This window comes from Sminthopsis crassicaudata, chromosome 5 (genome assembly GCF_048593235.1).
Source record: "Sminthopsis crassicaudata isolate SCR6 chromosome 5, ASM4859323v1, whole genome shotgun sequence".
Lineage (NCBI taxonomy): Eukaryota > Metazoa > Chordata > Mammalia > Dasyuromorphia > Dasyuridae > Sminthopsis > Sminthopsis crassicaudata.
The window spans coordinates 250,745,256-250,760,050 of NC_133621.1; the positions used below are offsets into that span (position 1 = coordinate 250,745,256).

Here is a 14,795-nt window from a genome sequence, read left to right on the forward strand (position 1 = left end):
GAAATACTAAAGAGCGGAAAGAGTCATATATGTGCCAAAATGTTTGTGGCAGCTCTTTTTGTTGTGGCTAGAAACTGGAAGATGAATGGATGTCCATCGGTTGGAGAATGGTTGGGTAAATTGGGGTATATGAAGGTTATGGAATATTATTGCTCTGTAAGAAATGACCAGCAGGAGGAATACAGAGAGGCCTGGAGAGACTTAAATCAACTGATGCTGAGTGAAATGAGCAGAACCAGAAGATCACTGTACACTTCAACAACAATACTGTATGAGGATGTATTCTGATGGAAGTGGAAATCTTCAACATAAAGAAGATCCAACTCACTTCCAGTTGATCAATGATGGACAGAGGTAGCTACACCCAGAGAATTAACACTGGGAAGTGAATGTAAATTGTTAGCACTAATATCTGTCTGCCCAGGTTGCATGTACCTTCGGATTCTAATGTTTATTGTGCAACAAGAAAATGATATTCACACACATGTATTGTACCTAGACTATATTGTAACACATGTAAAATGTATGGGATTGCCTGTCATCGGGGGGAGGGAATAGAGGGAGGAGGGGTAATTTGGAAAAATGAATACAAGGGATAATATTATAAAATATATATATATATATATAATAAAAAAAATTAAAAAAAAAAAAAGAAAAATTACAATCAAGTAATTTTGTAATTATTACTCAACAATATATGTCACATAGGCAAAACAATTAGAAAATATATGAATTATAATTATACTTAGTCAAGGCTTATTTTTCTGCTCAGGGTAGAGCCATTAGTTTCCAAGGGAAAAAAAAAAAGTAAATTTTATCAGCTATTTTCTTCCCATCAACAACCCAGATTCAGTCAATATGTTGATGGTTATAAAATAGTAAGTGGACAATATATGAACAAGAAATGTAAATAGAACCACAATAAAAGTATGTGAATGAAATAATGCTTTATTAATATGGCTATGAAACAAATACAGCAGTAGGACAGGGTATTAAACAAAAAAACCCTGACATTTGTTTGAAATTGTAAAATGTGCTAGTTAAATACAACAAATGAAAAATACTTTTTCTGATATATTATGGACAGTTAATATACAAAAATAGAAAGGAATGGAAAAGAGGGAAATGAAGAGATGAATAAAATCTCTTACCACTCTTTTCTGATATATTACAAATAAGAACATACATAAATATAGTTCCTATTGAGCAATATTTGTAGCTTGTGAAAAGCTTGTTGCATTTTTCACCATTCTAGGCACAAAAATGACTAATAGCCTCATGGTTTCATCTTGGAAAGTCAAGGATTGGGTTGAGAGACAGTTCTCCACAGATTGCGCCAGATTAAAAAAAAAAGGACAAAACCCACTGAGAACAAAACTACTGTTTTCACACATCTTCTCCTGTCTCATCACCATCAGTCTTTTGTGGCTGTTTATTAATCCTGATGACTAACTCAACAGTTAAGAGTTTTGTCAAGCAGTGAAGCACTGATGTCAATAACTGATATTTACAAGCTACAGATTCAAGGCCTGTTTGACTCTCTGCTATCCACTGCTTAGCTTGTAGAGCATGCATAGTTCTTAAGTACACATGACAAAAGCTTTTATTTCCTCTCTTAGCTTTATAAAGGGTTTTTGGAACACTCAATAGTGCATTAGCTATTAATGAACATATCATACTTACTTCTGGCTTTTGGCACTGTCTGGAATAGTCAATTAGATAATAATGTAATAGGATCTCAAAGTGACCACCTACTGGTAAAACAGAACCAGCCTCAATAAAGGAAGTACAATAATTTTGTGAAGTGTGCTCGAGTACTTCCTTTGATGTCATGCCTACAGTAGTACTGCTCATTTTGCAAGTCTGTTCAATGACACTTAAATGATCATCAAAAATTTCTGACAAGGAATCACCATTACAACCACAATTAATAGCTACAAGTGATTTCTTGGCATTAATAATACCAATTTTGTTGGGATAAGTATAAATGAGGGATTCAAAGTCTCCCTTTTCTTTATGTGTGTGTGTTAAAGTTGTACGTGAAATCTCATTCTCCGATTCTATACCTGACAGTACCAAATCTGGAGTGTCACTTAAATGAGATTGCACTGATGGATTATCTTTACTTTTTAAAACTGAGTCCAGACACTGTTTTTTAAACAAAGCTCTATAACCATCTATCAAATGATGACTTTGTTTATTATCTTTAGAAGTAACAGACTTTGAGATCTCATTTTGATTGTTTACTTGTGTTTTGTAATTGAGATTAAGCCCTTTAAAGATTTGTCGAAGTACTTTAAATGCTCCATGGAAAGCATGAATGTGCTGGTCAGTAAGGCCTTGTACTGGTCCACAAAGGACTAAACAATGGGGTATAAAAAAGTGTGTGCTAAGTAATCCAAGATGAACATATCTTTTGGAATTAAGCAAAATGGGCTGACAAAATTTCACTAATGCAGTGTCAGAGATGTGACACTGTGAAGTGGCCCATGATGGCATAAAAGATGACAGAGCACTGATTCTACAAAGGAGAGAAATTTCTTCTGATGGTATGCACTCTACCACTGATATGCCATTCAGTTTTGCATAATAAATAACTGCATCCTGTTGTTTCACACTAGACAAAAGCAATTTTATACTCTTACTTTGCAAATCTTTCATTATGGCTCTTGTCCTTTCTATAGTCCAAGTGTGAGATGCCTGAAATTGTGCTTCTGAACTTATAATAAGCTCAGAACCAGAAGTGGAAAGTGCAGGCTGAATGGATTCAGTTACAACAATAATTCTCATATCACCATCTGTTGGGCAGTAAACAGAAAAATCTCTATGAATAACAAGTCCTGATATGATTCTTGAACTTGAAATTGGAAGTCCTGTGACAGCAGTGCACAATTCCAGAAAATATTCATCTACTAAATCAATCATTTCATCTTTACTATCTTCATGGCTCAAACACTGATAAAAATAATCACAAGTTAACTGGGAAATAAATTTCTGATTATTTCTTCCCACTCTTCCACAAAAATATGCATCTAATAAGGATTCTAGTGAGCTCCTACAAAAATGTTTTTCTTCTCCAGAAAATGAAAAGATGGACAAAAAGTGTTTACTCAAATACTGAGCCATAATGTAGTCTAATATGTGTGCTTGAAATGTTAAAATAGCTTGAGAAATGTATTTCCACTGGCAACAACTTTTCCAGTGTCTTTCTTGGCTTTTAATATTTCCCCCATAAGAGCTCCTTTCTTTGTCAGTGATTGCCTTAAGTCCTCGGAGTAAATCACAAAGAAGGATAATGAATGTTTTAGAACCATCTCCAGTCACATTCCGATTCATGGAAACACAAGTCACTATCATTCTGTTTGAAAAAGAAAAACAATAAAAGCAATTAAGATTCATATGGCTTATATGTCCAAAATTAGTTTTAATTTAGTTTCATATTAAAAATCTTTTTCTTTATCTTTCTCTAAATAAAAGAATTACGTTAATAGAACTCATTGGAAAGGAGGACTGGATTAAAATAGAAAAAGAGAAATAACTTCTCTAAAGAAGTTATTGGAAAAATATGGGGACAGCAAAATATCATTTGAATTAGTAAAAATAAATTTTAAATCCTAGCATGGAAATTTGATTTTGCTATTATTTGAAAATTCTTCTGAAAATCCCTTTGGATTATGGAGACTCAGTTTAAACACTTAACTTCTATATGAGACCTTTTCTAATTCCCAGTTTATATTGCTCTGAATTACTGTTGATCTGTTTGGAATATATTTATATATGTGCCTGCTGATTCCTCCATTTGGATGTAAGTTCCTTGAGGGTAGTCAATACAGACTTTGTATCACCAATGACCAGTGCTTGGAATACAGTCCTTCATTATTCCATAAACATTAATTAAATACCTACTACTGACTCAGCTCTTTGCTGAGCTCTGGGGAAACAAAGACAAATAGGCTTCAAGGAATCTGTAATGTAACAATAGGATATATGCCTGTTTCTCTACTCATTCTTTTTCATGGGGTTAAGTGACTTGCCCAGGGTCACACAGCTAAGGGAGTGTTAAGTGTCTGAGACCAGATTTGAACTGGGGTCCTCTTAAATTCAAGGCTGTTGCTGTATCCACTGCACCACCTAGCTGCCCTTCTCTACTCATTCTTTAGTCTTTATTTAGATCTGTCGTATGTGTACATATATATATATATATATACACACACACACACACACATACACACACACACACACTATATGTTCATATACAAAACATAAAAACCGAACCTGTGGATTTCACTGGCATAGGGGTCTCTCTACCAATGCAGCTTCTCTGTAACTTTAAGTCTTTAGAGAATTCTAGTTTAGAGTACTGAAGAGGCTAAATGACTCCCCTGGGATCACAATACTATGGGAGAAGCATGATTTTAACTCATAATCTTCCTGTATCTATTACACTACTCCATACTTGCTCACACAAAACACAAGATAATTTGGGGTAAAGGAAGTAGGAAAGGCAATAGCAAGGAAGAATCAGGAAAAGCTTCCTGGTGAAGGTAAATCTGTTGAATTCTCCACAGAATATAAATTTCTTGAGATAAGGAACTGTGTCACCGCCCTTCCCCACCAATCTTACCTTGTATATCTCCCCCCCCCCCAATTTCTCTAGCTTGTCTGCTTCTGGTCTTCCCGAAGAGAATGTTTCCTTGGGAAAGAGTGATGTTATTTCTTTGGTATCCCCAGTATATGGTATATGGTAGGAGCTTAATAAATACTTAATAGCTTTTGCTTAGTTGTGTCTTTTTTTTTTTTAAGGGTGGTATGACCTAATATGAGCACAAGCTCTGTTTTTAACTACTTGGCATATATAATTTACTTACTTCAGATCCATGTTGTATATGTAAAAAAGTGAGCAAGGACTGTCTTTTCCATTGGAATCTCGGCACTAAATACATTTTAAGTGCCTAGTCTACGCCTTTCTTCAGGTTATCCTCCTCGCCCCTTCTTTAGATTGGAAACTCTTTGAGGGCAAGATCTTCCTTTTTCTTATAATTAAGCCGGAGCTTCCCAAAACAGCTTCCCAAAACACTTAGGAGTAATTGACAGATCGACTGACAACCCACAGCGACAACGGGAGGCGGAGTGACCAAGAGAGGGGAGGGGCGGGGGCGGAGATCTACCTACCTGGCCACCGGATTCTCTACGTTCAGCGTCTCCAGGAGGCGGCCCCCGTCGCGGCTAAACAACACGTCGCCCGTGGGCTTCGTGCACAGTACTTGACGCCCCTCGGGTCCGACGCAGTCACCCACGATGTTCTCCAGGACCTCAGCCGCCTGTAGCGCGGCTCCAACCCCACCAGCAGTCATGATGGCTACCGTCGTCATGGCCGCTCTCGCGCAGGACCCGCCCTCCAGATTCCGAGGGGAACCGGAAACGACGCAGCACGAACTAGAGAGGCGGTAAGGTCTCTAGGAGGGGTAGCAGATGTGCTTTGTTTTGTTTTATAATGAGATCGAAGCCGCTCCACCAAAAGTGTGGCGAGCTTCCGCTGCGAGCCGGAAGAGGGTGGGCTGATTATTCAAAGTTCCTCTTCTCCTGCGCATCTTTTGAAGCTCCGCGTGCACGGTTTTGCTGCCGCTGTCTGTCCTGGCCCCGTAGTCTTCCTCCAGTGATGGGCAAATAACTGCCCCACATTCCGGGGTGTATTGATATGTTTTAACAACTGGCTCTCCGGGCGGAAAAATGTACTACATGAAATACATATTAGTCTAATCCAAATTAAATTTCCCCAAGTTTGCAGTCCACAAAATACTCCCAACCTCGATATAGCATTGGCCACTTTCCACGTCGAGGTGCTAATAATATTCACTAAAGATTTAACTTAACCTGCTGTTCCTTCGGGGGGAGCCGGAAGGGCCGCGTCACCTAATTAGCAAACTGGTTGGGGAGGGGGCAGAGATAGAAGGGAATTGCTTTAAGGGTCGTACCATTTGTAGTGATTGAACTGTGGGCTGGTGACTGCAGTTTCACCGCTCTTAACACTATACTCCTTTGTATAAATTGTAAGTCTTGACAAATTAAATCCAGAAGAGATTAGAAAGATTACCTCTTATGTTTATATGTACACACATCCTTCTCATTTACTCACCTCCTGAAAACAATATTCCCTTTATTTTTAAACATCCCTTTTAACTTTACACCTCCAACACAGTATCTATTTTCACTTTTTTTCCATGAATATGATCTAGTTTTTGGGACTCCCGGTATGGGAACCAAAATGAGATTAGGGTTTCTGGTAGTCAGAGGAGTTAAATAATAAGGTTTAGTGGCAGGTTCGGGGTTTAGGGAATCAAATGGAGAGGTTTGGCACCCCCTTGGGATTTGGTATAAGGGTAGGGAGTTTTGGGGAAGCCCCTTTCTAGCGGTGCAGAGGTTCTCTATAAAGGAGTTTACAGATCTGAAAACCTAGATTGATAAAAGAGGTTTATTATAGGGATTGGGAAGTAAGGTTAGAAATCCTACCAGAGAGGCATAAAGTCTCATTAGAGAAATAGGTGAAGGTAAAGAGAGGGTAACACTGGAAGAGACTATTATTCCATCGGGCAGAGGTTTACTTGGCATAATATGGCATGTTTAGAACCTCTGCCAAGAAAGGATTTTAGATTGGCTCTTTTATAATAGGAGCTTTGGCTACAAGCTGAAGGGGGCTATAGAATGGAGTCCCAATTTGGGTTATCTACAAGCTGGGTTTCAGCTTGAGCTCGAATTTGAATAGAATTCAATGAGTTTAATTGAATAGGGTTGGAATTCTTTTAGGTCAGCCCCACCTAAATAAAATGAAACTGGTTTGTCTGGTTTCCCACGGCTGGGGTCCCTCACTGAGGAAGAGTTGAAAGAGATTTTCGAGTTTCGGGATTCCTTCTTCATATTGATTTTTTTCCTTTAAAAAATTTTATATAAGAGGTCTCTCTTTACATACAAGGGGAAAAATGATAATGTAAAACAAACAAACAAAAAAACCCTACGGTTCCCCAGAGGTTGCTACAACTTGGTCTTTCAGTAATAGTGGCTGCACTACTTCTTCTCCTTTACTTCCTTTCCAAACCATCAGCACTATCTTACTTATATTCACTTAAGTAATGAATGCTCTTTTCTCCACCCTTAAATCTTTTCCCCAGATTTTCTGATATTTATCCATTACAAACAGGATGGAATTAGAATGTACTTTGAGATACTTTTAGAAGCCCGGGACTGATAATATCTGTACATCTTATAAACTTGGAGAACTCAATATTGTACACTTACACACACTGCAGGTAACATCTCTTTATTCTATTAGTCATACAAAACTCTTGACCAGTGGTAGTGCTTTAATTTACAAGTGGCCATTAACAAGATGTTTACATGGGTTTACATGCCATACAGTGAAAACTCCAACTGAATTTTTGTGGCTCATTATCTTGAATGTTACATTTTTCTTTAAGTAACTTTCTCAATAATGTGACACTAAAATAATTTTACATGAAAGACGCAGAAACATGAAATAAATTTTTAAAATATTTTAGGAAGAACATTCACATTCATTTTGTCATGGGTTTCTTTGTGGCTCTTCTATATATATGTTTATACTTGTATTCATATATATATATGTTAATCAGATTAATGAGACACTGGTCCTATACAACTTTTAACAGTCGATTTTCAATTTTAAAATGTAACAGTATAAAAACAAGCAATATGTTAAAAGTAACAAAAGAGAAAATAAAAATTAACAATATGATATTCTCTAACTAGAAGAAAATGAAATAAAGGTACATATTAGTGGCAGGCTATGCATTTTAAGGAATCATTTCCCCAGTTAAGCAAAAGTTGAAATGTAAACATTTATTCATTTCTATGTTGTTGTTTTTCAGATGGTTTAAAATGTCAATTTAGGTTTAATATTAAGTTTATTTTTTTTGCATATTTTACATAATGAATTCAATGTAATCTATGGTGTCATTTATGGCTCTTCAATAATGCCGCAATGCATTATACCTTCACTATACAGAAAACAAACAGCACAGATGTTTACCACTCAGTAGAAAAACTAAAAACTAGGAAAAAAATGGAATTGTATATATTTGTTTCCTTAGATATTTGACTAAGAGTGAGATAGGTTTCAAAAAATTGTAACTTAACTGCCTCCCACAAAAAATTTTTTTAATGTATATATGGCACAAATTGACAAGTTCTTTATACATCCCTAAACAGTGTGAATTCATCAAAAAGGCACTGTTTACAATACTCAGAAAGAATCTGGCAAATCTATTTCTGTGATATCTGAAGAGTGGAGGAGATAATTTTAAGTACAATAATTAGACAAACCCTTATAAAAGTAGAGAGTTACTGTTTCAATATATTTATAAAAGAAAAGTGAGTGCCCCTTTTAAGAAAAAAAATCTACTGATTAATAAATACTTTTAATTCAGATTTTTGTCTCAGTAAATACAACTGGCAAAAAGATTTCCTTAGAGGCACAAAAGCATAAATATTAAATGAGTATTATATTTTACAAGGCAAAATTTAATACAATGCAGATGGCTATTTGTGCTAATATGAATAAAACTGTATTATACCTTTATAAGTACTACAAAAAAGTAGTGACATGTGAAATATTTAGGAAAAATTATCTATTGCTATAACTCTACTTAACATTTCACATGACTCATATACTCTCTTTTGATAGACCAAATGCATCTCACTTAAAGAAAACTAAAGGTTAACATTAAAAACAAAAACATCATTTCTCTAAATTTTTATGCAGAAAAAGAGAGTAATAAAATGAGAAAACAGGTCTTAAGGAATTTAGCCCAGAAGGAGGCACCAGCCTCAGATAACTGCAAACTATACAATCACAGTTTTTCTGAATCAACGTGTAAATGAAAAAAAAACAGGTTACTCTCAAGTGAAGAACATTCAAGGTCAAAGACATGTTATGGCTAAATACAAGTTAATAATGTGTTTTAAAGGATTCTTATACCAAGCCTATTACCAGCATTGGTCTAATACTAAGCCACCAATTCCTGAGTGTCATGTTCAGCTCACAGAAAGGTACTTCATGTGATTAAAAACATTAGAATATATTGTATTAGATATGTGCTTTTAAGCATATAATAAAACAGTCGTGAAAAATCTTATTTTTACTTTTCCAAGTTCCGTGAAATATCCTCTGCCTCTTTAATTAGAAATTGAACCTATGTTAGATATGTCTGGGATTAAGGAAGAAATGGAACAAGTAAGTAAATTAGTGGTGGTTAAGCAGGGATATTTTTCTAGCACATCTATATCTTTAACAATTATATTCAAACATAAGAATAAAAATAGATTGACCTGGTCACCAATCACTCACCATCATCAACTCATCACCAAAAAAAGTTTCATTTTTAAACTAGAATTGAAATGTAAAAGTAACATAATATATGTACATAAATACACATTTAAATATCTTTTTAAAAACTACAACAGATATGTAGGCAGAGGCTAAAGACTGGCAGTGGAATGAATAAGTAGAGAAAATGCAAAGTATAAATTGCAACATTGTGGTTTCTAATATGGAAATGTTTGATATAACTTTTTTTTTTTTAACCTATATGATTATTTCCAACTGAATAAGTGGGCATATTTATTTTGCTAATTATGCAGGAGAAATCAGATCTTAATGTGTATATGTAAGATTCGTATAGCCCAAACTTTCTACTTGGGATACTTAGTTCAGTCAGACATAGTCTCCTCAGTTTTCATAGTTCACCATGTGTCTCTTAATCGATTCTTACTGGCTTGTAGTTTTTATTCTGTTAAAGTCAAAACTTGAGAGTTAATTTTCTTTTTGCCCTTATTATCAGTAAGTCTCAGAATCTTTTTTCCAATACTACAAAAGTCTTTTATAATATTAGATATTTTAAGTAATTCACAAAAATTGCATCTGAAGACTATATAAAAAGCTTGTAAAAATCCAAAAAAAAGTGTAACATCTTAAATGAAAAAGCTAAACTGTCTTATTTTGTATTATGGAACTTTTAACATAAAACAAGATTTTACAGCAATATGACTTACATTTTAAAAATTACTAACAATAAGGAGAAAATAAAGGATTAAGTTACTGAACTCTTCTTAGGTATGTAACACTGTTGTGTATCTTAAAAGTAATTTTAAAAATCATTTGCAGAATCTTTAGATCATTTCCCATTTTCTATCTTCTTTTGGCTTTTGATGTAAAAATTTTAATAGTCTTCTATGCTTTTTCACCATTAAACATTTTAAGGTATAAATAAAAGTTCAAGAAGCATTCTTAAAACAAACCACTTACTGATGAAATAATCTGAATCATCTCATTTCTCTGTTTCATAAACCACTTAAAATTGCTTTAGGCTGTCTCATAGACAATACTCATTTTTGAGTTCTAGAGCATACATTAAAAAAAGTTCAGATAGCAAAGATAATTTAATACCCAACCAGTTTTTTCAAATTTACTATAATAAAGTTAAGTTCTCTTATTTTCTTGAAAATTTAGATTCATAATGGTGAAAGTGGTGGAAGGCCATGAATGTTGGCAGATCTTGCTTAAAGAAATAAATTTACAGAAATTTTTTCTAAGATGTGCTCAAGGAGTCATCAAACATGACAAAGATGATACAAAGGTCATTACTAGACATAGAGAAGAAGGTGGACTTTTCTATATGTACATACATAAATGTGTCCAAACCAAAAGTTTCCTACATTAAACATATGCTAAGGTTCCACACAAAAAACAAAACCCCTTCATGTAAATTTGATTTTTAATCCAATGTGTATTTGTGTGTACCATCAACATATTTTTCTTTTTATGTTTCCAAAAAGAAAGAGATAAAAGTTAGGTTTTTTGGATTCTTTAGATCTATTTCTCTATTTTCCCCCATAATGTAAATTCTTATCAATAAAAGTTGTGTGCCTGTTTTAAAAAGAAAACTGTTTACTGTACATAGTTGTACAAACTTAATAGCCTTTTGTTAACAACACTGCATGACTACAGATTGAAACATTACTATAGAATACATGACTATTCTTAAGAACTAATACTTTTAGGACCTGTATGCACAGATGCACACAGATAAAAACACATGGATAAAAACAAGAAATATTCTGGCACTTACGCAATTTTCACGTTAACCAGATAGGACAGGTCTTGTTCCAGTTAAGGACACAAGGTATGAGAGGTCAAAATTTCTAGATTTATCTCTAAGATTCCTTTAAGAAATATTGCATTGTTTGAATAAAGTCCAAACCAACTTGAAAAATGGTCCCAGGCTAAATCTAATCATTCCATTTCATTCATTCAATTATATAAGGAATTTTACTTAAACATGAAGTTTATTATGATCTGTAGCAAAATCAGCAGGAAAATGATGAAGTAGTCTCTCGGTTGTAGGAAATAGTCTGTGGCAGTTGAACTTGAAATAAGATGATTTCGTAGAGCCATAATATTTCTACAAAATACAAAGCAATACATATTTATAGTGACTTGTTAAAAAAATCAATATTGCAAGATTAAATCTAACTATAACTTAGATTTCAAAATGCTTTTAATTACATTCTCTTATTTGAGTCAACAGCTCTATAAACTAGGCAGGAAATTTATTATTTGTACTTTAAATATGAAAACATTGGTTCAAAAAAGTTACAATGACCTACTCAACATTATATGGCCAGTAGTAGAAAGAATAAAAGACCAAAATCTTCTCATTTCTACTTCAGTACCTTGCTCACATTCCAATACAGATATATAAATTTTGGCACTAAGTTTTTCATGCAGAATTCTAGACTGTGTCTGCCAAACTCAAATTTCTTTAGATCAGTCACTAATGGAAAGCTAAATAATCTGTATATATGAAATTATCTATGAATATCATGAAGTTATAGAGTAACAAAATGCATTAGTTATTAAAACATTTATTTATTATTATATTTCTCCTTTTTTTTTTTTTTCTTCATTGCCTGCCTTATCCTAACAATGACTTCTTCTTCTGCTTCTTTTTTTTTTTGCTGAGGCAATTTTGGTTAAATGATTTGCCCAGGGTCACACAGCTAGGAAGTGTTAAATGTCTGAGACTAGATTTGAACTCAGGTCATACTGACTTCAGGGCGGGTGCTCTATCCACTGCACCACCTAGCTGCCCCTCCTAACAATGACTTTTAAACAGTTTAAATTTTGCTTCATACTTAGCTGCTAGAGCTCTCCCAGTATACGGATTTTGGAGATGAGGAGAAAAAAGCCATTCAATTTCATACAGGGGAAAAACTCCTCTGAATTTAAATATTTAAGTTTCCGTGTGTGTGTGTGTGTGTGTGTGTGTGTGTGTGTGTGTGTGTGTGTGTGTGTTGCTGTATATATATGTAAGCTAAAGCAGGAATAGAAGAAATATGAAGAAAACCGGCTTCTACAAACTCTATTCCAGTAGTTTATACTGTGGAGGTTACTACGTTACTGAAGATTATATTAGCATGGCACAAACTCTGGCATGTTCTGTCATGCTGGCACAGAATATATGTTTGGAAATTGTATTTTCACAATACTTTGTGCTAAGCTTAGGCTGATAGATGTTACAAAATGCTCCCTGAGATATTCTATTCTAGATTATATTCCCCAGAAGAAAGTTGTGAACCTGTAGTGTGATAATACCACCAAACACATAAAGCTTAAAATCTACTATAAGAGTCTTATAGAGGGTTATGAGGATCAAGGTGGACAAGGTCAGCAATGACAAAAAGAATTGATCCTGTACCTAATGCATGCCAATGAAATAGGTGGCAGAAATCACGGTAGAGAAATGAGGATGGCACAGACTTGAGCTTGGCATCTTGAAATTCTGGGTTCCAAGAAACCATGGTTATGTCTACTGTGCTGAGAATTCAGTGGTTTCATAGATTATTGCACTGAGATAGAAAAGCAAGCTAAACAGAGAGTTCTGGAACAAAGTCAAGCACAATCTGTGACTCTTCTACAGTGCTGAACATTTAACTGGATAGTTAACTATCACTCCTACAAGAAAGCTGAAGACAGCAACCTTTTAGGTATGAATACAAAATGTCATTAACATATATACCCTTTATTCTGACTTCATATGCAAGATGCAAAATATCAACAGGGAGTAGGTAGATGACCCAAAATAGCACTATAAATCTGAGTATGGAGATATACCACATGTTACAGTGAAAAAGGGTAAAGACCTAATGACTGAGGTGGCCTTTTTGATAGCTAGCCTAGCTAAATATAGAAAGCCCACCACCAATTTAAAGGCTGGCCACTTGGTGATGAATTACTTTGTCATTAAAACCCTTCAAATGAAACTACCAAATGACCCTTGATCCTCTATGGTTCCTTTTTTGTTTCTGCAGTGACCCAGTAGCACTGTCACACAGACTTTAGATTATCTCTTAAAACAAACTTAGCTACTAGGTGCTGAAGGCAAGCTTCTTGTCCAATCAGCAATGAAAAGAAGTACCAGAGGAATAGAATTGTAACAGTCTTTTACATTCTCACTAATAAGAAGGGAGGGAGGAACATTTCCCTATCTCATTTTCAGAGACAAATCTTACTTTTTCCATAATGTTATCACTGTATAAATTGTCCTAGTTCTGCTCCTTTCATTCTGTCTCAATTCACAGAAGTCTTCTCAATTTCCCCTGAAACTGTCTATTTCAATATTTCTATGGCAAAATAATATTTCATTAAATTCATACACCACAATTTGTTTCCAATGGAAATTCCCTTAGTTTCCAATTTTGGGCTATCACAAAGAGCTGTTATACTTTTGTATAGGTGAATCTTCTTTCTTTGATTGCTTTAGGGTAGTGGAATAAACTATATTTTTCCGAAATAGATGGATGGATCCATTACACATTAGAACACATCATTCTGTTTTCTCCCAGAGCCCTCCAACTTTTGTCATCTTTTATTAATCTGATGGATGTGAAAGAGGACTTCAAAGTTGCTTTAATTTGTATTTATCTATTTATTAGTGATTTAGAACATTTTTTCACATGGTTGATGCTAGCTTGGATTTTGTCCTTTGATCATTTCATATTCATGTCCTTTGATCATTTATTTATCTATTAGGAAATAGTTTTTATTCTTAAGTTTTATTCAGTTTCTTAAATATCTTGGATGTGAGACCTTTTGGCAAGAAATCTTCCTGTTATCCAATTGCCTGTTTCTTTTCTAATTTCAACTACATTAGACTTAACTGTACAAAATCTTTTTAACTTTAAAATGTACATTCTAAATATTTAATACTGCTCCCATCTTGTGTCATCTTCTCACTTGAGTTTGAATCCTTCTCATTTATCCTTTTTGATCATCTAATTTGTTTATGATATCTAATGGTGTTTATGATATGTTTTATATCTAGGTCATGTATCCACTTAAGAGTTTATATAGTTCTATGGTATGAAGTGAGGTCAATCTATTTCCACTAGACTTACTATCCAGTACTACTGGATAATAGTTCTTGTCAAATAATGAGTCCTTCTCTCAGGAATTGGGGTCTTTGGTTTTTTTAGAATTTTGTGTTTGCTTCTATGTACCTAATCTGTTTTATTGACTGCCTTCTCTTTTTTTTTTTTTAAAGTAGTACCAAAACATTTTAATGACTACTGCTTTGTAGTACAACTTAGTTTTGGTATGGAAAGATAAAAGATGAAATTCTGAAGACACAATCCCAATTGTAATGACAAGGAAAAGGCAGAGTTCTCTAAAATTAAATCGATAGAGATGCAGATGAACTTTCATT

At 34.3% G+C, this 14,795-nt stretch overlaps 2 protein-coding genes across 16 annotated transcripts in view; both read right to left on the minus strand.

Annotated features, from left to right (window-relative positions):
* BBS10 (Bardet-Biedl syndrome 10) overlaps window positions 1-7,175 on the minus strand; it is a 152,701-nt gene extending 145,526 nt beyond the window's left edge. The window contains exons 1-2 of one of the 2 annotated variants that reach the window (XM_074270822.1): window positions 5,173-5,458; window positions 931-3,358 (exon numbers count right to left, since the gene is read on the minus strand). In XM_074270822.1, coding sequence (XP_074126923.1) covers window positions 1,387-3,358; window positions 5,173-5,372 — 2,172 coding nt within the window. In that variant the 5' untranslated portion in view covers window positions 5,373-5,458 and the 3' untranslated portion in view covers window positions 931-1,386. Of the gene's footprint in view, window positions 1-930; window positions 3,359-5,172 lie in introns of those variants that run through there. The other variant, XM_074270824.1, reaches the window with a different exon arrangement.
* Window positions 7,176-7,299: 124 nt separating this feature from the next.
* OSBPL8 (oxysterol binding protein like 8) overlaps window positions 7,300-14,795 on the minus strand; it is a 236,004-nt gene continuing 228,508 nt past the window's right edge. For all 14 annotated transcript variants that reach the window (XM_074270816.1, XM_074270813.1, XM_074270814.1 and 11 more), the window contains one exon: window positions 7,300-11,492. In XM_074270816.1, the coding sequence (XP_074126917.1) occupies window positions 11,360-11,492 (133 nt within the window). In that variant the 3' untranslated portion in view covers window positions 7,300-11,359. The remainder of the gene's footprint in view (window positions 11,493-14,795) is intronic.